This window comes from Chanodichthys erythropterus, chromosome 1 (genome assembly GCF_024489055.1).
Source record: "Chanodichthys erythropterus isolate Z2021 chromosome 1, ASM2448905v1, whole genome shotgun sequence".
In the NCBI taxonomy this organism is placed as follows: Eukaryota; Metazoa; Chordata; class Actinopteri; order Cypriniformes; family Xenocyprididae; genus Chanodichthys; species Chanodichthys erythropterus.
The window spans coordinates 25,361,667-25,386,252 of record NC_090221.1 but is presented as its reverse complement, the minus strand read 5'-3'; the positions used below and the strand labels follow the sequence as shown (position 1 = coordinate 25,386,252).

At 36.9% G+C, this 24,586-nt stretch overlaps 1 protein-coding gene across 1 annotated transcript in view; it reads left to right on the top strand.

Annotated features, from left to right (window-relative positions):
• The first annotated feature begins 4,420 nt into the window (after positions 1-4,420).
• Positions 4,421-24,586, top strand: part of il1rapl2 (interleukin 1 receptor accessory protein-like 2) — a 347,852-nt gene continuing 327,686 nt past the window's right edge. The window contains exons 1-2 of the mRNA XM_067402543.1: positions 4,421-4,481; positions 4,670-4,943. Coding sequence (XP_067258644.1) covers positions 4,421-4,481; positions 4,670-4,943 — 335 coding nt within the window. The remainder of the gene's footprint in view (positions 4,482-4,669; positions 4,944-24,586) is intronic.

The following is a 24,586-nucleotide window of genomic DNA, read 5'->3' as shown; positions in this document are numbered from 1 at the left end:
TCTCCCTTTTGCCTGTCATGACCATATCCATGACTTTTGACAGGACAGGGTCATTTCGTGTGCCCTTGCGTACTTGCGCGGCTGTCACTGGGGCCCTTTCCACCCGGCTGAAGTGAAAGATTTCAGCCACCTGTGCCTCCTTTACTCTGTCTGTGAGAGGCAACCTGGACAGACCGTCTGCATTCCCATGCAATTCCGACTTCCGGTACTTGATGTCATAGGTGTGAGCAGATAACAACAAGGCCCACCTCTGCATCCTACTGGCAGCAAGAGAGGGAATGCCATGGTTTGGGCCAAAAATTGCAGTGAGTGGGCGATGATTGGTCAGCAACGTGAACTTCCTACCAAAAATATACTGATAAAAGTTACGCACTCCAAACACAATGCTCAATGCTTCTCGCTCAATCTGAGCATAGTTTGCTTCTGCTTTGCTCAGACTCCTGGAAGCAAACGCGACTGGACAAGACAGCTCCCACACCATATGGGGAAGCATCGCAGGCCAGCTGGATAGGAAGAGCAGGGTCAAAATGAGTGAGGGCATTTGATCTACAAAGTGTCTCCTTTGCTCTTGTGAATGACTCCTGGCATTCAGAGGTCCACTTCCAATTATTCTCATGACACAACAGTTTGTGGAGAGGTTTCAGCAGCGTAGCGATATTTGGGATGAAACGCCCATAATAATTAAGTAAGCCAAGGAAAGACCGCAACTGGCTGACATTTTTGGGCACTGGAGCATCCACAATGGCCTTAACCTTGGATGGGGACGTATGCAGACCAGAGGCATCAATGACATGGCCTAGATACTCGACTGAAGACTGGAAAAATTCACATTTATCCTTGCGCACTCTCAATCCGTACTCTTTCAGTCTCTCGAGGGTAGCATCCAGGTGCTGTAAGTGTGACTCTTTATCCGTGCCAGTCACTAGAATGTCATCTAGATAACACACGACTCCTGGAAGTCCTGCAAGAATCTGATCCATCGCTCGCTGAAAAATGGATGGAGCCGAGGTAATTCCGAAAGGTAAGCGTTTGTAACGAAATAGGCCTTTGTGTGTATTGATGGTGAGAAGTTCTCTGGACTGTTCCTCCACATGCATCTGTAGGTATGCTTGGTTGAGATCAATTTTGCTGAATTTTTGTCCTCCTGTCAGCCCAGCAAAAAGGTCATTAATGTGGGGCAAGGGGTATTGCTCTGCTGACAACACTGGATTTACAGTGACTTTAAAATCGCAGCAGATCCTTATGCCTCCATCTTTCTTTATAACTGGAACAATGGGTGTTGCCCACTTACTCACACTGACTGGTTCCAGCACACCATTCTTCACAAGTTCAGCTAAGCTCGCCTCTACTTTAGGTTTAAGTGCATATGGAAGGGGCCGGGACTTTAAAAACTTAGGCTGGCTTCCTGGCTCCACTGTCAATTTCACTTTGATTCCTTCCATGCTGCCTAACTCCTGTTTGAAAACTTCAGTGTGTTTTTGAAGAACACCTTCAAGATCCAGTGTTTTAGGTGTCATCATATGTATAGCTGGCCAGTCTACCTTGAGTTGCTCTAGCCAGGAACGACCTATCAACGAGGGGTAATCACCCACAACCACATACAATGGTAATTTTTTTGTTTGTCCATTCAGTTCAACTGTTACTTGGGTGAGTCCCTTCATGGTCACTGATTCCCCAGTATAAGTTAAGGACCACATCAGGTGGTTTGAGTGGCAGGTGGCTCAGTACTTTGCAGTATATCGCTTCTGACACCAGCGACACAGCTGCACCAGTGTCAATCTCCATTTTCACTGGTTGTCCTTCCAGCAGCGCTGTGACCTTATAAGCTTTGGTTCCACCTGCGACAGTGAGCACATGCAAGAGAAACTCCTCATCAGATGTTTCTGTACCCTCTTTGTTTTCCTGCCCAACTGCATATATGCGTTTCTTTTGTTTCCTTCTGAATACTGGTTTCTGCTGCATTTTTTTCTTTTCTGTTTTATTTCTACATGCGCGCTCAATGTGTCCCTTTTTCTTACAGCTGCGACATTCCGTATCCTTAAACCAGCATGAAACAGGTGAGTGTCCAGTCTTGCCACAACGGAAACATGGGCCTTTATTTTCGGTTTGTTTTTCAGTCTCCATCTTGTACACTTTACTGTTTGAGCTCAATTGCTGGGCTTCCTTAGCAGCCAATTCCATTGACACACTCAGCTCAATTGCTCTTTGTAATGTCAGGTTGCTTTCGGTTAACAGCCTTTTCTGTATGCCCTCGCAGCGGAGTCCGCATACCAATCTGTCCCGAAGAGTATCGTTGAGCACATCACCAAATTCGCAGTGTTCAGCCAATTTTTTTAGCACTGCCACAAACACTGTCACAGTTTCCCCTTCTAGCTGATTTCGTCTGTGGAACCGAAATCGCTCTGCTATTACTAAGGGCTTTGGGGAGAAATGTGCTTTAAGTGTGCTCACTATTTGATCATAAGTTTTCTCTCCATGTTTTTCTGGTTGCAGGAGGTTACGCAGTAGTGTATATGTTTTTGGACCCATCACACTTAAAAATGTGGGTACCACTTTCCCTTCAGTAATAGCATTCGCTGCTACAAAATACTCAAATCTTTCTGTGTAAGAACTCCACTGCTCATTGCTTTCATCAAAAGGGCCCATATTTCCAAAAACTGATGCCATATTTGCCGTTCTCTGTCGTTTAACAATCAATTCAGTCACTTATCTGAATCGTCGTCTTTCCTCCCCCTTTTTCAGTTTGGACGTGGATTAGCAGCAGACTCGTTTTACTTCGCGTTTTTCAGCGATCTCGCCGTCAAGCCGCTTCATTTCCGCATCTTCACAACACACGCGGAACAACGAGATCCTCGTCGCCACTTTATTGTGTATTTTTAGGAGATTATAACGGCGCATGTAGGAAAGGATGACACACACACTTAACGTGACTGCTTCGTTCTTTTTTTACTCACAGGTGTTAGAGAGATCACACACCGGAACTTTTCCGGAAACACATGTAACAATGTGCATCACGGGAAATGTAGTTAAATAACAACATTAACAAAATACACAACATCTCCCGTCGCTTGATACGCCTACATTCTGTCGCCAACGGTCACTGTCGCTTGTGTCGCTGGAAGTCGCCAGCGCTCCATTGAAATTAATGGGATCATGTCGCTTTGTTGTCACTGGCAGTGTGAACGGGGCTTGAGTCCAATGCCTATTAATTAATCCGAATAAAAATCGCAAGCAGTGTCTTCTAGCAGTGAGGACGATTTTGTTGTCCTCTCTCTTCTTAAAAAGAAAAAAAGAGGAAATATTGGGTCCATTCAATCCTGTGATTGTGTAGAGAGGTAAGACAGTTCCACCTCAAGGAGCTGTGGGATTTTCCAGAGCGATTCAAAGTTTACTTCAGGATGTCAGTGTTTCGGAAGCAGTGTGTAAACGTGATTGACACAATGTGATGTCATATTCATTTTTTAATGTGCGGAAATTTCGGACAAGAATTTCGGACTCTGTGTGCAAAGACCTTAAGACTTCTTTTAAGATGCTTTCTGATTTTTTTCTTACTAGGATCTTTAATTTAATTTTAAGAGGAAATGCCCACCTTTCTAAGAATTTTCTTAGAATTTTGTTACTTGGAGCTAAATTTGGACACTAAGATTTTTCATGAATATGGGCCCAGATATCTATCATTTTTTTTCCAAATGAAGCACTTTTTATTCGGGAAATAGTGTTAATGTACTAGTTTTTTTTTTACGTCTTCGTAGCCCTATTCTAATGGTAATTGTTTCTGACGTCTGTAAAAATAAATTTGCATGGCACCGCAGTGATAAAACTCATGCATTCAGATGGCAGTTTTATTCACAGAGGAGGAGTGAGTTTTGTGATCTATGAACCATGGAACATGCTGCTCACGTGGTTGCATGATTGTCTGCTGTAAATAAAATATCATTTGTTTGGAATAATATGAATAAATTCATATTTAATTCAATAATAGGAAAATAATATCCTATTTATTATGTGATTATTTAAATATGTTTAAGAATAGTAAGATATAGACAAAAAGTTAGTTGAAATAGATTTCTGTCTTGCATTTTATCTCAAAATGATGGATTTCATTTTAAAAATATTTAAATTAGCAGAAATAAGTTAGGGCAGCCTCTTATTTACTTGAGGTAAACATAAAGGTGCTTGGTTTATATTTTTAATGTGTATAATTGTTAGCTACATAATACATTTTAACATTGTATTGCTGTATTTTTTTCCTCTTTCTCCTTTCCCTGAGGAGTGGTGATAAAATATTTTTACTGTAAATACTTCCCAGCATTTCAGTAATACTGTAAATATTTAAAATGCATGCAAATTACAGTTATCATTCAGTGTTCCACAGTGGTCAAAAAGGATTCAAACAGTGAATTTTGGATTGATCTCAGACATGTGGATTCAGATGGCAGTTAAATTACCACAGACCTTCAAGTCTGTCAAAAAAACAGCAGGTAATTCAGCCGGAGATTTTTACGCTGGTGGTGGGAGAAAAACACTGACATTCTGGATTCAGACGGCAATAAAATCAGCGACTAGCCCCTGTAAACGTTGAAAATACCTTACGTCCCATTGAGAAACAATTCCCGTCCAAACAGGGCATTTGTGAATAATAAATTTATGAATTTTCTCTCTCCCGCAGTTGACGGATGTATAGACTGGTCAGTGGACTTGAAGACGTATCGTGTATTGGCCGGAGAGCCTCTGAGGGTGAAATGCGCTCTGTTCTACAGCTACATACGCACCAACTATAGCGTCGCCCAGAATGCCAAGCTGCGGCTCATCTGGTACAGGAACAAGGGTGATTCTGAGGAGCCAATCATCTTCTCGGGTCACCGGCTGAGTAAGGAGGGAGATTCCATTTGGTTCCGCTCAGCAGAAATGGAGGACAATGGATTTTACACTTGTGTGCTCAGGTGGGTCATTAGCAATTCAAACTTCAAATCAAGTGTGCGCTGAAAAACAGAGCCCAAAGATTTATGTAATCTAAAACTACACTAGGTCACATCTGTTATTTGTTTACTTAACATAAAAAACAAAACAAAAAACATGAAAATATATGATTTTACCATATAAAACAGAAAGAATATTGGAGTTTTAATGATGGCATTGTCACAGGCAATTTTTTCTCCAAATTTAACACACACTTTTGGTCCACCAAATTAAGCATTTGCTTGTGCCTATATACAGTATCTTAAACCCTATTCTGTAACTGTTATATTAAGGCCTGATTTTACAACGCCTTCCACAATTTACAACCTTTATATATATATTTCAATGAAACCTGACATATTTTGAAAATGATGTGGCAAACCTGAAAGAACATATTGTATATATTCTGCACATGCGATTAAAAGCAAACTACTATTTTTCCATCCATTAAATAAATATTAAAGAAATACTTGTTGCGGTAATGATATAGGTTACGGAAATAAGGTTACTGATTTCGGTAATGATAATAATTATGCTAAGAATGAGGTATAGTTTAAAAATACGAACTTTAATGTAAAAAATAAATGAGATAATATTGGCACAATCATGCATTTAAGTTCAATCAGTTTGATTTTGCAGTGCTTCAAAAATATAGGCTTATACAGGGGCGGATCTACCGGGGTGGCAACTGCCACCCTAAGAAAAATCTTTGCCACCCCATCTGCCGTCCCAAAATTATCAGAGAATAAAATATAAATGTTAGCAGTGTTTCAAGTACTACTGCTTTTCAGCAGCGGCGAATTTTTTTGACATAAAAAATACAGCGTATTGCAAAATAATGACAAGAAAAAACGTCTTTCAATAAGCTGCATGACGGTTGCACGCGCACGCAGCGCGTCCAATGTATTCGGCTTCATTAACAAATGACTCTTATGAACCGATTCTTTGGGAGTCAAAAACACAGCGTAACCAAGTTCACTCATGAATTGTTTTTCATTTGTTCGTAATCGGAAAATGACTGCTTCTCGACTAACTCAGAAGTCCTCAAATTTTCGTAATTTTTTTGCGAGCTGATTCACCGACCGCCCGCTCCACTTTCATCATGGATAAAGGTCTTTGCCATCCGACAAAACGGCAACATGAAATCAATAAGAAGATCCCGATCATAGAAACTAGTTAGGTAAGAATCTAAACGTATTTTAACTTTTCTCGATTGCCAACACATTATAAGTGATTCAGTTGGCCCAGTTTCCAAACCGTTCTCAAAACAAAGACCCAGCTAACACAGTTACGTTGTGACGACGTAACTGGACCGGACCATATTCGTTGTAGCGACGTACCAAATAACGTTCTAGGGACGTAACTTTGTGATTCCCATATTCGTCGTGGCGACGTTATAGTGGTACGTCTCTGTAACGTGAGGAGTACGTCTCAACGACCAAACTGGCACGTTGTAAAAACGTAACCAGATTGGCTCATATTAGTTGCAACGACGTCCCGAATAACGTTCCAGCGACGTAACTTTGTGATTCCCATATATGAGGGGCGGTCCGTGCCAGTTCTAAGGCTGAGCAGGCGAAGGATAAGGCGCAGTCTACCCTTACGTCGCCGTCAGACCGTGTCAAATTTTGAATGGGATTGATAGGGAGGGCAGACGATAGACCCGCGGCAACGTCACGGCGACGCCACTGTAGATCTAATCGTAGGCGGCGACGTGACGGCGGCGTACGTGAGAAATTTACATAAAAAATTACGTGTGATTGGTACGTCTGAAATATGTACGTCGCATCATATGACGCCTGATCATCATACGTCGCATCATATGACGCCTTTAAACGCATTTAAAAATTTCCATTAGTAGATGTAGGCTATTTGTTATAGACTATTGTTTTTACAATAATTAGTTAACTAACTAGTGGCAACAGTGCATAAGAATTCTAAATTTATTTAATGTATTATGAGTGTGTGTGTCTTTGTGTGTAATGGCTGATACGTTAGTGTTGAAGTGAACAAATTAAACATGTTTTGAAAATTTAAAGGCATTATTTTAACTTGGATGCCATAGCCCTAAAAGCTTATGCTCAATTTTTCTATATCTTTTTTTGTTCTTTCGTGATCTTGCCTGAATTTTCTTTGTCATTTAACATTTTCTTCAACATGAGGTGGAGAACAAGTTATTCCTAGAAAACATTCTTGGTTTCATGGATATAGTTTGTCTATTTGGGAAAATAAGAAGTTACAAAAAGTATAAAAAGTAAAAAGATGATGGTAGAAAGGATTCTTATTATTATTATAATATTATTACATTTGTTACAACGAAGGAATGCTAACATGGTAACTTCTGACCAAAAAGAGGAGCAGTTATAATAGATGTATGAATTTCTGATGCTCAGGAGAACAGCAAATTCTAAACCAGGGGTTGTCAGCTATGGTCTTTAAGGTCCATTTTACTGCAGAGTTTAGCTCCAACCCTATTCAGTTGAGAACTCTTGGTTTAGAATTTGCTGTTGTCACCCTGAACTATTATAATTTTATTTTTGGTATTATAACCACTGCTTTAAATCATCAGCAATTTCATCTGCAGCCTGAAGGCTTGGATATTAACCTTGTCCACTAGATGGAACTATAAGATAAGGAATCATTTTAGACTTATATTATTAATTTGTTTTCTATCCCTTTGAATAGAAATAAATGCATTTATTTATCTAAATAATTTGTGTAACTTGTGTATTGACAGTATATTTCATTTACATGTAAGTTTGTGAAATGTGAAACAGTAATAGCCTATTTGATGGTGGAAAAATATATATTTTAATATTATTAATTTTAAATCATATACATGATGAGATGTGTTAACTTACCTGCATTTTTCCATATATATATATATATATATATATAAATTATAATTATTTATTATTAATTTAGTAAAGTTTTATTTAACAAGCGGTGATTTCAATAAATATTAGTAGTAGCAAGTAGGCTATTGCTTTGAAAATAACAAAATCAAGTCCATCACTTGAAGAAAATGCATTCCTCCCTTCACTCTAAAGAAAAATGGTTTTAAACGGTACCAAATTATGGTTCTTCAGCTTGTAGCAATAGCAGAACCCGTTTTGGTGCTAAATAGATCCAAGGATCCATAAAGAAATAAACTTCTAATTTTTTATCCTTTGAAAGTGCTATAAAGGACGCTGGTGTTGTAAATAGTGTTTAATAATAGTTTATTTTCAGTACGATTAGTATATTATTATCTTTAAATTATAAAACTGTAGTTTGATGGTTGAGCTCCAGAAAACCATTAATGAGGTGGCTATGACGATTACAGCTTTGAAAAACAAAAAAGCAGGAATAAAGAAATACATATAAAGGGGTTATTCATGAGAGCGATGCAGTTCTAAATAGAACTGTTACTATAATCATATTTTTGAGGAACATAGAAAAGTCTTCCATAAGTCTACTTTTAATTTTTATTTTCCAGAGAAGAAAGAAAAAGAAATACGTCTTCACTGTAAACCCCGATAAGTTAAGATAACTCAAAAAATTTGAGGAAACTTATTACCTCAAAACTTTTAAGTTGATAAAATTAATTGTTTTAAGTCAGTTACACTTAAATCCACAGAACAGATGAACTCAAAATTATTTATTTGAATAAACTTTTTTCTATGCATTTTAAAACTCAATAAATTTTATTAATCAGAAATTAAATATACAAAATAGTTTGGTTTATATATATATATATATATATATATATATATATAAATATATAAATAAAAAATAAAAAATTTATATATAAATATATAAATATATAATATTATCAATTTTCAAGAAATATTACCTCAAAATTTAAATCTTATTCCTTAAATATTAGGAAAGAAGACAATTTCAAACTCCATTTGCGATGAAGTACGTTTTATTTTGCAAAAGGAATTACGATTCAAAACCTGAGGCATTAACATTGTTTAAATGCCATTACCTTTTGACAGCAAACGAAAGTGCCACAACATATAAACATTTTAGAAATATACAATAACAATGCATTTCAAAATGCATTTACACTGTTGATGTCTTTATGTCACAGATAGAACAGTTTTCTGAGCTCAGCATTATAACATGAGCTCTGTATACAATAGAATGTAACTGTATTAACAAATGAAAAGAACAGATAATAAAGTGTACAAGACTAGTGTATCCAGGCATACAGAAAATTTTTTTGTAATTTTTTTTTTTTTAAACAGCAATCCGGGTGCTAGTGGCTTTTCAGTTACGCAATCCCAGTAAATACTAAGTGAACAAAAAAAGTCTGTTCTGGAAAATTCACAAGTGAAATAAAATACAATAAACATTCTCGTATCCCAATGAATACTAAAATGAACATGAAAATCTCTACTGGGAAATTTAAAATCTAGAGCTCAGTGCTTAAAAGAACACTCCACTTTTTTTGAAAATAGGCAAATTTTCCAACTCCCCTAGAGTTAAACAGTTGAGTTTTACCGTTTTTGAATCCATTCAGCCGATCTCCGGTTCTGGCGGTACCACTTTTAGCATAGCTTAGCATAGTTCATTGAATCTGATTAGACCGTTAGCATCGCGCTTAAAAATGACCAAAGAGTTTTGATATTTTTCCTATTTAAAAGTTGACTCTTCTGTAGTTAAATCGTGTACTAAGACCGACGGAAAATAAAAAGTTGTGATTTTCTAGGCTGATATGGCTAGGAACTATACTCTCATTCAGGCGTAATAATCAAGGAACTTTACTGCCGTTCCATGGCTGCAGCAGTGCAATGATATTACGCAGCGCCCGTGAGCCCCTGCTTGCAGAGGGAACGTGCCTTGCAACCATGGAAACGTTTGTAAGAGACGCTGCACTGCTGCAGCCATGGAACGGCAGCAAAGTTCCTTGATTATTACGCCGGAATGAGAGTATAGTTTCTAGCCATATCAGCCTAGAAAATCACAACTTTTTATTTTCCGTCGGTCTTAGTACACGATTTAACTACAGAAGAGTCAACTTTTAAATAGGAAAAATATCAAAACTCTTTGGTCATTTTTAAGCGCAATGCTAACGGTCTAATCAGATTCAATGAACTATGCTAAGCTATGCTAAAAGTGGTACTCCCAGAACCGGAGATCGGCTGAATGGATTCGAAAATGGTAAAACTCAACTGTTTAACTCTAGGGGAGTTGGAAAATTAGCCTATTTTCAAAAAAAGTGGAGTGTTCCTTTAATAGTGCAACTACATTAGTCACAACAACTGAAAAAAATAAAAATATGTAAACTGTATAGAGCTCATACACACATTCCTCTTACTCCTTAATCAGAAGATCATTTTTTAGACTCAGCAATCTGGGTGCTAGTGGCTTTGAGTCATCCAAGCCCAGTAAGACTTTTTGGATGAAGTTAAAGGTGTGGGTCAGCTCTTTGGGGTAGTTGAGATGTAATGCATATATCAACCCAAACATCAAAAGAAAAGCCTCAGCCAACCTGGAAATGTCCCTCAGAACAATGTCACCTTCCAGCACAATAGCAATCCCAGCAGGGTCAAACTGAGCAGTGGAACTCAAGTCTCCATTCACCATGCTGACAAGAGCTACGGCTGAATCCGCAATGTCTGGCTCATCCACCTCTTCAGTCTGAAAAGCATGAGAGAACTTCATGAGCATAAGCGGATAAATAATGTTTAAATTCAAATGAGATGTATAAAACCTACATTCCACATCTTGAAAAACACAGCATCATCTTCACGCAAAAAGATAGGGAGGGCTCGAAGTGCAGCTGTACGTCTGTTGTTAATATCATAGTGATCCTGAAAAAGACAGAACTATTTTATAATTAACAATTAACAGATAGCGGTGTAATACTTGTGCACATTAAGCAATTAACTATAAATGTAATTAACATAAAATTTACCAGAAGATCATAGGCACTAAAGATGCTTCTCAGTGCTTCTGCTGCCTTGCCAGTGCGGGCAGCCTTCTGCCTGTAAACAGCAATCAGACGAGGAGTATGTTTGTCCAGCTCTGCATAGAACTTGTTTTTCAAGCTGATATTAGTAATTCTGTGGAATTCTGCAGCAATCTGAAAGCAAGCATATAAATAAATAACAAAAAAAAAAAAAAGTTAAACAAGAAAATAAAAGTAACAGACACACATAAACACAACAGAGAAAATTACCTGAGATTCCAAACGAAGTGCAGGCCACTTTTCCAAAAAGTCCTTCACTGGTTGTGATGGGTTATCTACAATGATCTGTTTGCGACGCAGTGCAAATGTTGAGTCTCTCGATCAGCACAAGACTTCTTTCTGTCTTAGACACTTCTTCAACTATTTGCAATCTTTGTTTTTCCAAGCTTTCAGCATTCTCTCCTTTTGGAAAATTTGGTAGGTAGTTTACCTCAGCTCGACGAGCTCTTTTGATGTTGGAGTGGGGAGACTCACTCTCAGGGTTATTTTGGCTTCTCTTCCCCGAGTTCACAGCCACCTCTTCACAACCAGATCTGCTGAGTTTTGTGCGATAGTTGCCCATCTTAAACTTTAAACTTGTCTTCCAGCCATACCATCCACAGTGACTTCCTGGTTCTGTGAGGCAGGGGTGCTTAGAAATAAGAGCCTCAGCTGCTTTAGCTACTTCTTTGTCACTGGGGTAAGCCTTAAAGCTGTGCATTGCCTTCGCCATATTTTCTAGAATGTCATGTTTTTTGCCTTTTGTTAATTTTAAGAACTTTCCACTGTTTTCATAGGCTGCATTTCCAGCTTCTAGGCTGTGCTCGACATCGTATGAAAATTGAGTAACTGGGAAAACATCAGGCCAACTCTGGTAGCGTCCTGGGGCATAAGGGAGTATTTCTGTGTCTGAAGTTGCAGTTGAGCTGCCATCAGTCTCAGATCTGTGTACTTTCAATACAGCCTTCTCCGGCAGTTCTGAAATGTCTGTTAGAAAGCAGAGTTGCCCCCCAAAGTCGGGGTCCTCATATTGGAGGCTGAAATCAAAATCAAGACGAGGTCTGAATTTCTCTTTAATCACTGTAATCAACTCTTCTACTGTACTTGGGCGTATAGAAAGGGTCATCTTGTGGGCGATGTCAGGAGCAATGTAAACTCTCAGTAAAAGTTTCTGGGATTCCGCCATCTAGGAGACCAAAACAACAAGGTAAAAGACAAGTTAAACAAATAGTTTCAAACAAGATGGACAGGACATGGATTTCTAGATAATGTAGAAATCTTTACCTTATTGTAAAGGTAGAAATCGCTTTGGCGTTAACAGCAACTGGCCCTCTATGCTGTAGGCAGAAAGGGGGGGTGTGTCACTCAAATCTGTTATAGTTTTAACAGATAGATCACCTAAACTCAGATTAAAAGGCTCTTAGGTGTTCAACATAATGTGACTTGTGCTCCCTGCATAGGAAGGCCACGTGATCGTTCACAAGGAGGATTGACTCAGTTTTACAAAACTGAGGTAACCCTGCATCAAACCCAGCAGAAAAATATTCCCCAGTAGAAATATTCGTCCCATCAATGGTGATTCTAGATGCAGAGTATATAGTGTTACTATCAGTCTTCTGTTTAATGTACTGTATTGCCACTTCAGGTAGTGTTGAAACTAAAACAGATGTCACTGTTGACGCCTGCAAATGTGGTTTGAAGAACGCTGGCGCTTTTAGATGATAAGCCATCATATGTTGGTGTCTGGTTGCCAGTGTCTTTAGCACATTTTTAAAGTTCTGTGTATCATGCACAACCCGTTTGAAGAAGCGGTGTTTGCCTTCAAAGCACATGGTCCAAAAATGTACGAGAGGTCCAAAACGTCTGATCAGTTCTGGGTAATGTTCGATGAAGTGATGCTTTGGCCGAAGCTTAAAACCTGGAAATACTTCAAGAAGAATTTGCCTGTGGTCCCTAATTTTAGTCTGTAGATACTGAATCATCTCTTCAGTAAATGTTGGAGACAGCACTAACTCCACAATGTCTTTCAATTCCATTAACACTGCCCATGCACTATCTCCCTCTGGTACTACACTGCCAACCATAAACGGAAGCAGCCGAAGTAACGCAGCATTTTCATGACCGTTACCACCTATTGTCATTTTTGTGGTATAAGTTTTGGAAATTGGCTTTGGTTTATCAACCTTATCTGTGTGTTGATATGGGAATGATTCAATTTTCCTGTTCAAATAATCAAGCGTGAAGTGTTTCAGACGAATCATTTCCTGAATGCATAAAGCCAACTCTACTGGCACAATACCTTCAAGGAGGTCATGGAGAATATCAGGGGGGAAACCAGTGATTGGATGAAAATACTGCAGCTTTTGTTTTAAGACACAGTCTGCTTTCACACCACAGTTACTTTCCCCATTTCTACTGGACACATTCTGGACATGCAGATCATGACTTACCTTAGTTCTCAGACTGAATTCACCCTCAGCAACATCATGCGATTGAAACTGGTCTTGAGTTGCCAGACAGAATCTGCACACATAGTCAGAACGAAATGACTGTACAAAGCCTGCCAATCCGTGAGCTGCAAGATTATCTGCTGCAACAAAAAGAACAGTGCCTTTAACAGATTGACCAAGAGACTCAATGAACACACCATCTTGTTCTAATGTACATATGTCTTGCATTAAAGGGCCAAGCACAGTTTCATAGCCACATTTCTGGACATCGGGAACTTTACACAGCACTGCCAGCTGTATCACATGCAAAGCTGATCGGTATTTGCTGGGTAGATCTGCAAGTACCCAGTACACCGAACAGAGTTTGTGTATTTTCCTCGAAGTACCTAATGGATTTGCAACTTCTATCTCATCGATGTAAATGAGCAGTGGCAATTTAAACTCATCTGATGCTGACAACAGTTTATTTTCTTTAAAGTACAAACCGTCTCTATGACTTGTGTACTGACTGAATTGTGAAGAATGTAATTCTTGAATTCTGTCAAGTACATCAGTATGTTTAAACAACAACTGAATCATAGGCAGTATAGGGACATAAACGCCTGTGCGCCCAGGTGCTAAAACATACTGAAATGGCATAACCATTGGGTAGTTTCTCTCAATAAAAGGTTTTTCGTCGCTTATTTGAGGATAATTCTGCTCCTTTAGCAGTTGCACTGACAAAAACATTACTGTCCATAACAACACTAACAATTTCATCAAGAGCAGCTTCACTCACAGCATAGCAATGTTTCTGTAATACGTCATTAACTGCCTCTCTCAGCAGAGGTCTCGACAAAGAAAACAGATTACACAAATGTTCTACGATTTCCTGCGCAGCTATATCTGACACATGAAGTATAGCCTGCATCTTCAAAAACAGAGAGGCTAAATTGCATTGTAGTTGCGCTTTTAATTGGCTTGTGTCACACTGTATATCGTCAACAATATCCAACATGTCTGCGTTCTCAGACTGAGTAGGATCCTCATATGAAGGCTCTGCAGCTGGAGAACTGCCATCATCTACAGCAACTACATCCTCAAAAAGGTCCAACCAAGTTGAACTAACATCTACTCCATGGGCCCTGGTTTTGTGGGAATTAAATGAGGAGTAGACATTTGTGCTATACCTACAGTTTTTATATGGACATGTTACCATTTCATGACTTCTCAAATGCCCTCTTAAATGACAAAAAAGATTTTTCTCTGAAAAAGGTTGCTTGAAACCACATAAAGGACATGTGTGCACCATGTGAACTTCTTGACATGCGTGCCTCTTATCCTTCTCATTATGAAATCGTGATACATGAATTTTTAGTGCATTGAATGAAACAAATGTGCAAATGCAAGAGTCATAGAGACACGGTAAAGGGCTAACCTTTGAAAAATGGCTATGTTGCAAACCATAATGTCTAAGTAACTGTGCTCGGGTGAGTGAGGAGGAATCGCATAACCTGCATTTCCAATCCATCACTCAAATATAAATCATGAAAATGACCAGATATAAAAACATTGAGCTATGCCAACCTCTGAAATCAGTTGGAGATTTAAAAATGTACTTTTAGTCGTTACAGATGTATCTCCACCGCCAAATTCCAAATTGTAATTTTACTCACATATGCTGTGGTCTCACAAGTTTTAACCTGTAAAGAAAATAAAACCCCAAATTAATATTGAGACAGAGACATGTCAAAGACATACAACAGTTTCAGAATGGGGAACATTTGGCTTCAATTACAGGCTAATTTATTTCTAAACATTGGTTAAAAAACAAGTTAAGATTGAATGAAAGTGGTTTTAATCACTTTTTATGTTTCAATTTAAGTCATGTAACGTTAACTGAAAAGCTTCAAGAAGCAACTGCGATAACCAACAGTGCCACAAAATAATATCCATGAATATATCAACTCTTTCCCTAAATTTTTTAATCACGTTACAAATTACATTGCAACATGTAAAGTGTACGTAATCATTGTATTAGGTCTATTAGCTAAACAAGCAACAAGTAAATCGTTTCAGTTTGATGATTAACGTTATACTGTCAAATTCTGACCCAGATTGCTTTAATTATTTTCTTAAATGTACTTACCAGATTATAGCCGCTAAAAAAACTGCAGCAAACACAGAAACGATGACGATGACGACGACAGATATCGATTCCACAGGACCACGTTGAGTCAACGGCTCCTGCATTACATGCTGGGCTTCCAATTTAAAATCTGAGCGCTCAATTTCAAATGGGAATTCGTTGATATTTTTAGTCATTTGAGTAAAACATGAAATAAACATGGCATGATAGCTTACATGTAGATTTTTTTTTTTCTGTTTCACAGCGTTTTATCTGCTAAAAGTTATGTTTTAAAACTTGGCGAATAGTGCACAAGTAACGTTAGAGACTCTTCTTTTTCGTTGAATTGGCAGATTGTAACGCAACAGCTCATTACCGCCACCAAGAGGCAAAAATTAGGCTATTGTAATTCGTTTTATTCTATTGTTATTTTTAGTCATTTGAGTAGGCTAAAGCATGAAATAAACGAACATAGTCTAGCCTACATGTTGACTAGTATGTATTAAAAATGGGCAAATAAGTGTATTGAGTACACACACACACACACACACACACACACACACAAATTTAATATTAAATTAATGTAATGTATTACATTTGAATTGAATAATTCTTACATATTTTAATTGAATAATTTAACAATCCTTAATCAATTATTCAATTAAAATATGTAAGAATTATTCAGTTCAATTTCATGGAATTTTACTATTGAAATGTGTACATCTTTAAAAAAAAGTCTTTAAAATGTTTTTGAGTGTAGACTCTACTTCGTTGAATTGGCAGATTGGAATGCAATAAAGCTCATTACCGCCACCAAGAGGCAAAAATGAGGCTATGATAATAAGATGTTTAACTTATTTTATTTGAGTTCCTGGAAGTTAAAACGACCAAATTGTTGAACACACTTAAAAGTTTTAAGTTGAATGAACTGTTTCACAGTTTTGAGTACAGTTCACTTATTTTTAATAAGTATACTGTTCGGGAATACAGTGTTTGGGACAACCATAGACAGTAAAAGAAAGGGGACAACATACACATCTCAATCCCTTTAACCCCCTCTGGGACTGTTCAGGGTAGCGTTTCCCAAAAGCATCGTTAGCCTAAGTTGATCGTAGCTCCATTGCCACCAATGGAGCTACGATCAACTTAGGCTTACGATGCTTTTGGGAAACACAGCCCAGTTCAACAGTTGAGTTTGTGGCAGAACCATTTTAGTTTTAGCTATTTTAGTTATGAATATATATATATATATATATATATATATATATATATATATATATATATATATATATATATATATATATATATATATATATATATATATATATATATATATATATATATATATATATATATATATATATATATATATATATATATATATATATATATGTTTGGTTGTATATATATATATATATATATATATATATATATATATATATATATTGGGTGTATGTATGTTATTTTGACAATTAACAACTGCGATGTCAAGTTACTAAAACTGATATGTTTTGTGTCTGCGTCATGAGGCGCCGACGCGTTCACTTGAATTTTCTTATAAAAGCGGAAACAACTTAAAATAATCAGACATTTATGGTCACATAGATGCAACACCATTCGAATCTGTGAAGGGTTAAATATGCCTATTAGTTCTGTACACTCACAATAAAAAAACTTTGCTTGGTTTCCTTTCTGTGAACTTCTCAAATGAACCGAGACTCATATACTCTAGTCTAATTGTCACATTTTCCCCCTTTCATTTTGTTAATAGGCTATGTTATGCGCATAGACATAGGCTATCCTTTTATAAAATTCAATCCTTTTATTCGTTCACAGAAGTGCTGCAGATGCGTGATTATAATGAATCCTCATGTTTTGTTGTTTATTTTGCTATTTGTTCATGTAGGCCTAGGCTAAAACTAAACCCCTGGGATTTTTTTTTTTTTTTTTTTTTTTTATTTTTCACAGACACTTAAATTCTAATTTTGTTTAATTAATTTAATTTAATCATGTCGGTTAATGAAAAGATGATCGCGTCAGTTGAAAGTCAGGGGGGAACACACAGAAATGATAGGCTACTGACAAGGCAACAATCATTTTCTTTCAGTTTAAGTTTTTCAACTAATATTTATATTTTCTTATATTTTAAGTTTATTTCGATTAGCATAAATGTTTTAATAGTTTTTGGTATTAATTAACTATAATAACCCTGCCTAGGCAAAACCACATAACTGCATTACAGTAAATTTTCCCGCTGTAGCCATAAGCCACGAATATTTACAAAGATTCACGAATTATAATTCCGTCTGGGACACAATCTCAGGCCGGGAGTCTCATGCTCATCGAGGCCAATAAACCTACAGCTATTGTTGAAAACATAATTTACATTTACATTACTTTTAAGAAATTTGTGATCAGAATAGTAATTTCCTATATTTTGTTATATTTAATTTCTTGAAAATAATAGGCTATTAAAATGACTTAATCTCCTGAAAACAATATCGCATATAATCTGATATTGTGAGCTAATTTATTCACACATTTTATGGTCAGCTTTTTAATTTAAATTCTTACCACTATCAAAAGTAAAAGCTCAGAATGACATATCCCAGAATATGTTTCTAGATTATAATTATAAATTTTACGTGCTTGAATTTGAAGTTGGTAATAGTCGTGAACATAACATAAAATTGTGACTTTGGTGTATAATTTGTACAGTCATTAATCTCAAAGAGAAAGTGAATTATTTTTTGTATTATTATTATTAGGTTTTTAAACAGTAGGCTATACAACTTTGTATGCAATGCACCATTATCTAGGATATCTAGGATAGGCCTATATCCAGTGTCATCAGAACACAGAAAAGTAAAAGAAAAAAAAGTGATTGATAAAGAAAATACGAACACATAGGAAAAAACGTGAGGGTAAGATATTAATTTATTGTGGTGGCGACGTGCCCCTTCACCTGCGTTGGTCTCATGCGTCTGTGTTGCGACGTAACCTTTCTCCGGCGTTAGTGTCACGCGTCTGTGATGCGACGTACCCTTTCTCCGGCGTTGGTCTCACGCGTCTGTGTTGCGACGTACCCCTTCTCACGTTCACGTAAAAAGTACACGACTGTTTCCTTTGGTTGGTAATCAATGGCACAAATCCGCCCCCATACCCATATTCGTCGTGGTGACGTTATAGCGGTACGTCGCTGGAACGTGACAGGTACGTCTCAACGACCAAACTGGCACGTTGTGAAAACGTAACTGTATCGGCTCATATTAGTTGCAATGACGTCCCGAATAACGTTCCAGCGACGTAAATTTGTGATTCCCATATTCATCGTGCCGACGTTATAGTGGTACGTTGCTGGAACGTGACAGGTACGTCCTAAAGACCAAAATACCACCTCGAACTTTATCTTAAAATCTGCTTCTCACCTTTACTCCGGGAAATGGAGATGTGCACCGTCCATAACCTTGAAATCCATGCAGAACTGATAAACACTTCATTCTCTGCTATAAAACCTAATAAATTCTAGGGAATTGTGTTGCTTTGGTTAATACATTTGCAGATCAAAATATGTAGTGGAAACCAATATAAACCCTCATTAAATTCTGATAGAAAATGGCTAGAAACACACTGCATCCATGAAATCATCAGCATTGTTACTTTGTACAATTACTAAGCCAATACATTTGAACATTACCATCTAACCATGTTTTAACCATGTAAAGTGTTAACACATGAATTCATAAATTGAACACATTCATAGATCAAACAATACAATCAATAAATAAATGTAACCAGTAATTAATGTTTTATTCTTTTAATTGACAAAGTGTTTTATCATTATATAGGTATAGTTAAAGGAACACTCTACTTTTTTTGAAAATAGGCTCATTGTCCAACTCCCCTAGAGTTAAACAGTTGAGTTTTACCGTTTTCGAATCCATTCAGCCGATCTCCGGTTCTGGCGGTACCACTTTTAGCATAGCTTAGCATAGTTCATTGAATCTGATTAGACCGTTAGCATCGCGCTTAAAAATGACCAAAGAGTTTTGATATTTTTCCTATTTAAAACTTGACTCTTCTGTAGTTAAATCGTGTACTAAGACCGACAGAAAATGAAAAGTTGCGATTTTCTAGGCTGATATGGCTAGGTACTATACTCTCATTCAGGCGTAATAATCAAGGAACTTTGCTGCTGTATCATGGCTGCAGCAGGCGCAATGATATTACGCAGCACCCGTGAGCCCCTGCTTGCACAGGGAACATGCCTTGCCACCATGGAGACGTTTGTGAGAGACGCTGCATAATATCATTGCACTGCTGCAGCCAGGGCTGGACTGAGACAAAAAAATGGCCCTGGCATTTTTGCTCAGATCGGCCCACCACAATCGGTCGGACACCACCCACCAGAGTATTACAATTATTTGGTAGAGTTATTAAAAGTACACTTAGTAAGAGTAGGATTTCTAGATGGACAATGTGCTCCATGATATAAAAGCTAACCCTTAGAACGTGGATGTAGAATACTGATAATTCTATAAAGAATTTTTTCTCATTTATTTTTTTTCAATGAAACAGACAGCAGAAAAACTATAATTTACAATTACAAATATACTTTGTTTTAAAGAGCACAAACCCCTGTTTAAGAATCAAACATTTACCTCTCATTGTTTAGATACTCCCCATTAAAAACAATGAAAAAGAAAACTATACTACCAAATTACTCACAAAAAACGTCCTAATAAAATGATATTCATGCTATTCACTTGCCATAAACAACCAAGTGTTCACACCAGAGTAATAGGGTACAAGAGCTACAAAACATAACTTTTTATAGCCGAAAAGTGAGATCTAGTAGACCATCATCACGACTAACAGCTATAAATAGACACCTATAGTCTCGTTGTGAAATAAACACATCATCAGTAATATTACATTATAATAACCTGAATTTTTTATTTTATTTTTTTGAAAAATCAAATTGCATCATTTCAGGTTTTTCTATGAGAAGGGCCGTTACTGCATAAGTGAACTCTGATAGCTATAAGGGCACTGCTAACTACAAAAAACAGTGCAAAATAACTTTTGCTGTGCTATTTGACTTTAGCTGACTGAGTGACCAGTGCAGTATAGGTGACAGTCTGATTTTATAATAACGACGACAATTATGTTGTCTTATAATATTCATTCAAGCATCATCGTCGTCGTCGTTGCATCATGAGTCCATCGCTGTTAATCATGTAACTACCCTGCTTACCGCTTCTATTATACTCTCCTGCTTACTCTTTCCATCATTGGCTTCACTGCTCTTCTGCCTTACAGGTCTCCTCCATGTTCTTCTATGTTCACCTGTTTTTGCACGTCAGGTAGCCTACTGTAAGTTTGGAAACTGAAGCTATAGTAACCGCACTAAACATGCCTGTAATTTTTGCACGTTGAGGCATCAACCTCTAAATCTTTTTTATTTTATTTTTTTTGCCCGCAACTTCTCCGCACCCCCCTTGCACTTGCACTTTTGTTTCTCCATCCTCCTAATCCACGGATGTTCTGGCGAAACAGAGGGGACGGGGTGGAGTCTGTTAAGAGATGTGATTGGGCCAGCCCAGTGTCAGTATGGAAAATGAACCAATGGGCCGCTGTCCCTGCTTTATGGGCCGGTCGTTGGCCAATTTTATGTTTATTAAAAAAAAATCATATCATATAGCGGCCCCGCCCTCAAGTGCGTCGGCCCACTGGGCATTTGCCCGGTATGCCAGATTACCAGTCCAGGCCTGGCTGCAGCCATGATTCCTTGATTTTTACGCCTGAATGAGAGTATAGTTCCTAGCCATATCAGCCTAGAAAATCACAACATTTTCCGTTGGTCTTAGTACACGATTTATACAGAAGAGTCAAGTTTTAAATAGGAAAAATATCAAAACTCTTTGGTCAGCGCGATGCTAACGGTCTAATCAGATTCAATGAACTATGCTAAGCTATGCTAAAAGTGGTACCGCCAGACCCGGAGATCGGCTGAATGGAATCGGAAACGGTAAAACTCAACTGTTTAACTCTAGGGGAGTTGGAAAATGAGCCTATTTTCAAAAAAAGTGGAGTGTTCCTTTAAATAATGATTTTATCAATTATATTTATAGATACTCTTATGATTACTACTATCCATAATTTGGCACAAAAATGACAAAGATATGAAAAAGATTCAGCAGATATTTTATTGCTTTATTTGCAAAAAATATATTTTAAACCATTTCTTAAGTGTCCTGTATGAGGCAGCTGCTACAAATATACTGAGGTAATTTGCTTTAATACTGCTTTACTGCCAGACAATATCACAATTACCAAAGATATACAGTCCTTGAGCTTCTCAAAAGCTAAAAAAATCCAGAAGATGACATTCATAAAGAGTAAAAGATATGTATAAAGAACAATATAGAGATTTTTAGCATTCCTTCAAATAATAGTTTGGCCCACCCAAAAATACATGTACAGTTTTTGTTCAAGAAAATGAACATGTGGACTTTCTCAGGAAGAATTTGAGATCTCTCATTACCGTGTCCTCAGCTGTGTAGAACACTCTTGCCAACAGTGTTGCAGAGGTAGATGGAGAGCTGTGAGAGAAGAGGAAGAGTGTCTTTCTCAGGTTCTTCTGAGGCAAGGATATGAGGATGGTCTCTATATATTCACTTTGGATTTTGGCAAACTGGAAGCTAAAAAAAAAATTGTAGTAGTTATTGTATTAAGGTTTATTGTTTGTTAGAAGGGTATGAGGAAAGCATGTTTAACTTACATGTTCCTCTTCTTCATCCTGAGCTGCACTGTCACCTCAGTCACCACTGCCATCATCATCCTCCTCTGGCAGCTGAAAGGTTGAATTACATTGTTACAAGTTGCATTTTTACTTTTGAAAGCAGTCTCTTCTACTTACCAAGGCAGCATTTGATGAAAAAAAAAAAAAAATACAGTAAAATAATAATACTGTGAAGTAGTTTTACTTTAATATTCTAAAATAGTTTTACTATTAACTGTTTTCTATTTTAATCTATTTTTAAAAGTAAGTTATTCCTGTGATCAAAGCTGAATTTTCAGCATCATTAACTCCAGTCTTCAGTCAGTGTCACATGATCCTTCAGAAATCATTCTAATATGCTGATTTGATGCTCAAGAACACAAAAAAAATGAAGCAGCACATTTCAAAAGAAATGTCCAAGCATCAATTCAGCATATTAGAATGATGAAAGATCAAGTGGCACTGAAGACTAGAAAAAATATGCCGAAAATTTTCCGTCAATGGAATAAATTAAATTTTGCAACATCTTCCAAATCTCAATATCTTTGACTGGCAGTGTACATTATTACATTTAGATAATAAACAGTGCACAAATTCTCAGAGAACTTACATTTTAACGATTACTTCCCTCACTGCTGACTCCTTCAAGCTGGGGACACACTGAACGACTAGAAAAAACATTCTAAGACTGAAATCAACACACTTAAAAACTGTTTCCTTCGACTGAAGTTGATTTAAATACTTACAGATTATAAACAGACTGAACACAACTGGCTCTGACTCCACGTGTTTGGGCAAGATCAGTTGAAAGTATCAAATTACATTTATAATCGGCCTTACAGTCATTAAGTGTGCCCTGGCTTTAATCGTTGTTGTAGCCTCCTCAAAAATACATCTTTCTGTACACGAAAGCAAGAAAAAAATATTTTAAGAAAAAATACAGTAAGGGCATATTTCATGTAGCCTAAATGAATTGTGATTATGACGGTTTTTTTTTTGTTTTTTTTTTTTAATTTTTGATATTTTGAAATCATTAAAATATCATGTATATATTGTAAGTTACAACATTATTTGTTTTATCATGACATGAATTAATGTCGTTCCAAACCTGTTAAGACTTTCGTTCATCTTCAAAACACAAACAAAGATAATTTAATGAAATCTGAGAGCTTTCTGTCCCTCCATTGACAGTCTACACAACTGCCACTTTGATGTTTAAAACAAAAGTTCATACAGACCGTAAATCTAATCTAATGAATACTGAGGGGTTTAGTCCAAATTTTCTGAATAAACTTGATCACTTTATATAATGAACAAATTTAATACACAAGTGCATATACAAACAAGTACAGTTGAGCTTCCATTTATGTTCGCTAATTAATGTTTATATGTGAATAAAAGTCTAAACTCAAACTGTATATTGCATTAAGCGAACAAGTCTCTTTGAAGTTCAAGTTTGGACTTAACTGCTCCATTCATATGGATCACTTTTACAATGTCTTTATGAACTTTTTGAAGTGTCAAAGTGTTAGTTGCATGGTCAGTAAATTGAGGGAGACAACTCTCAGATTTCATTAAAATATCTTCACTTATGTTTCGAAGATGAACAACACATTCTTGCATGTTCGGAATGACATAAGGGCGAGTCTTTTTTTTTTTTTTTTTTCATTTTTGTGTGAACTAACCCTTTAGGCAGGCGTACACTTTGTAAGTTCGAACACTCAGTAGTTTGTGAGCCTTTGCATACAAGTTAGTTAACCCGATAATCATGTCAAAGCAGTTGGTACATTGCACGACTGCACTACACAGCTCTTCTTTGTTTTAAAAACAGACTTAACATTTATCTATTATGGGTCCTAATTAGGAGATGATGAGCACATTAAGCTTTGTGCCATGCGGTTTATATTTATCAAGCAGTAAAAATGCTCCTTTCAACGCCCAAAACAAGAAGCTTGCGGATGAGATGATGAGGGGAAGAAGATTTTGGATTGTATATGATAGTTGAATTGATTCGAACAGTTTTAATCGAACGGATTTTAAAAAAGCTTTAATCATGCCCTTTGAATCCTAATGAAATGCCAATCGGCCAATTCATTTCAACTAATGTGGTTACATGTGACTTTTTATTCCATCTGTGCTACTAGTCTGATTAAAGTCTGATTATTAGAGCCCATGTAAACACAGCTAATGTTGCTGCTATAGCTTCAGATTTTAAAAAGTTATAGGGTTGCCAAGCAGCCTATGTAATGTGATTGTGTATAATTTGGGACTATACAATAGCTGCATTTACATGGACCCTAATAATTAATTTGTAATCGGACTATATTGCACAGTCGAATTAAAGG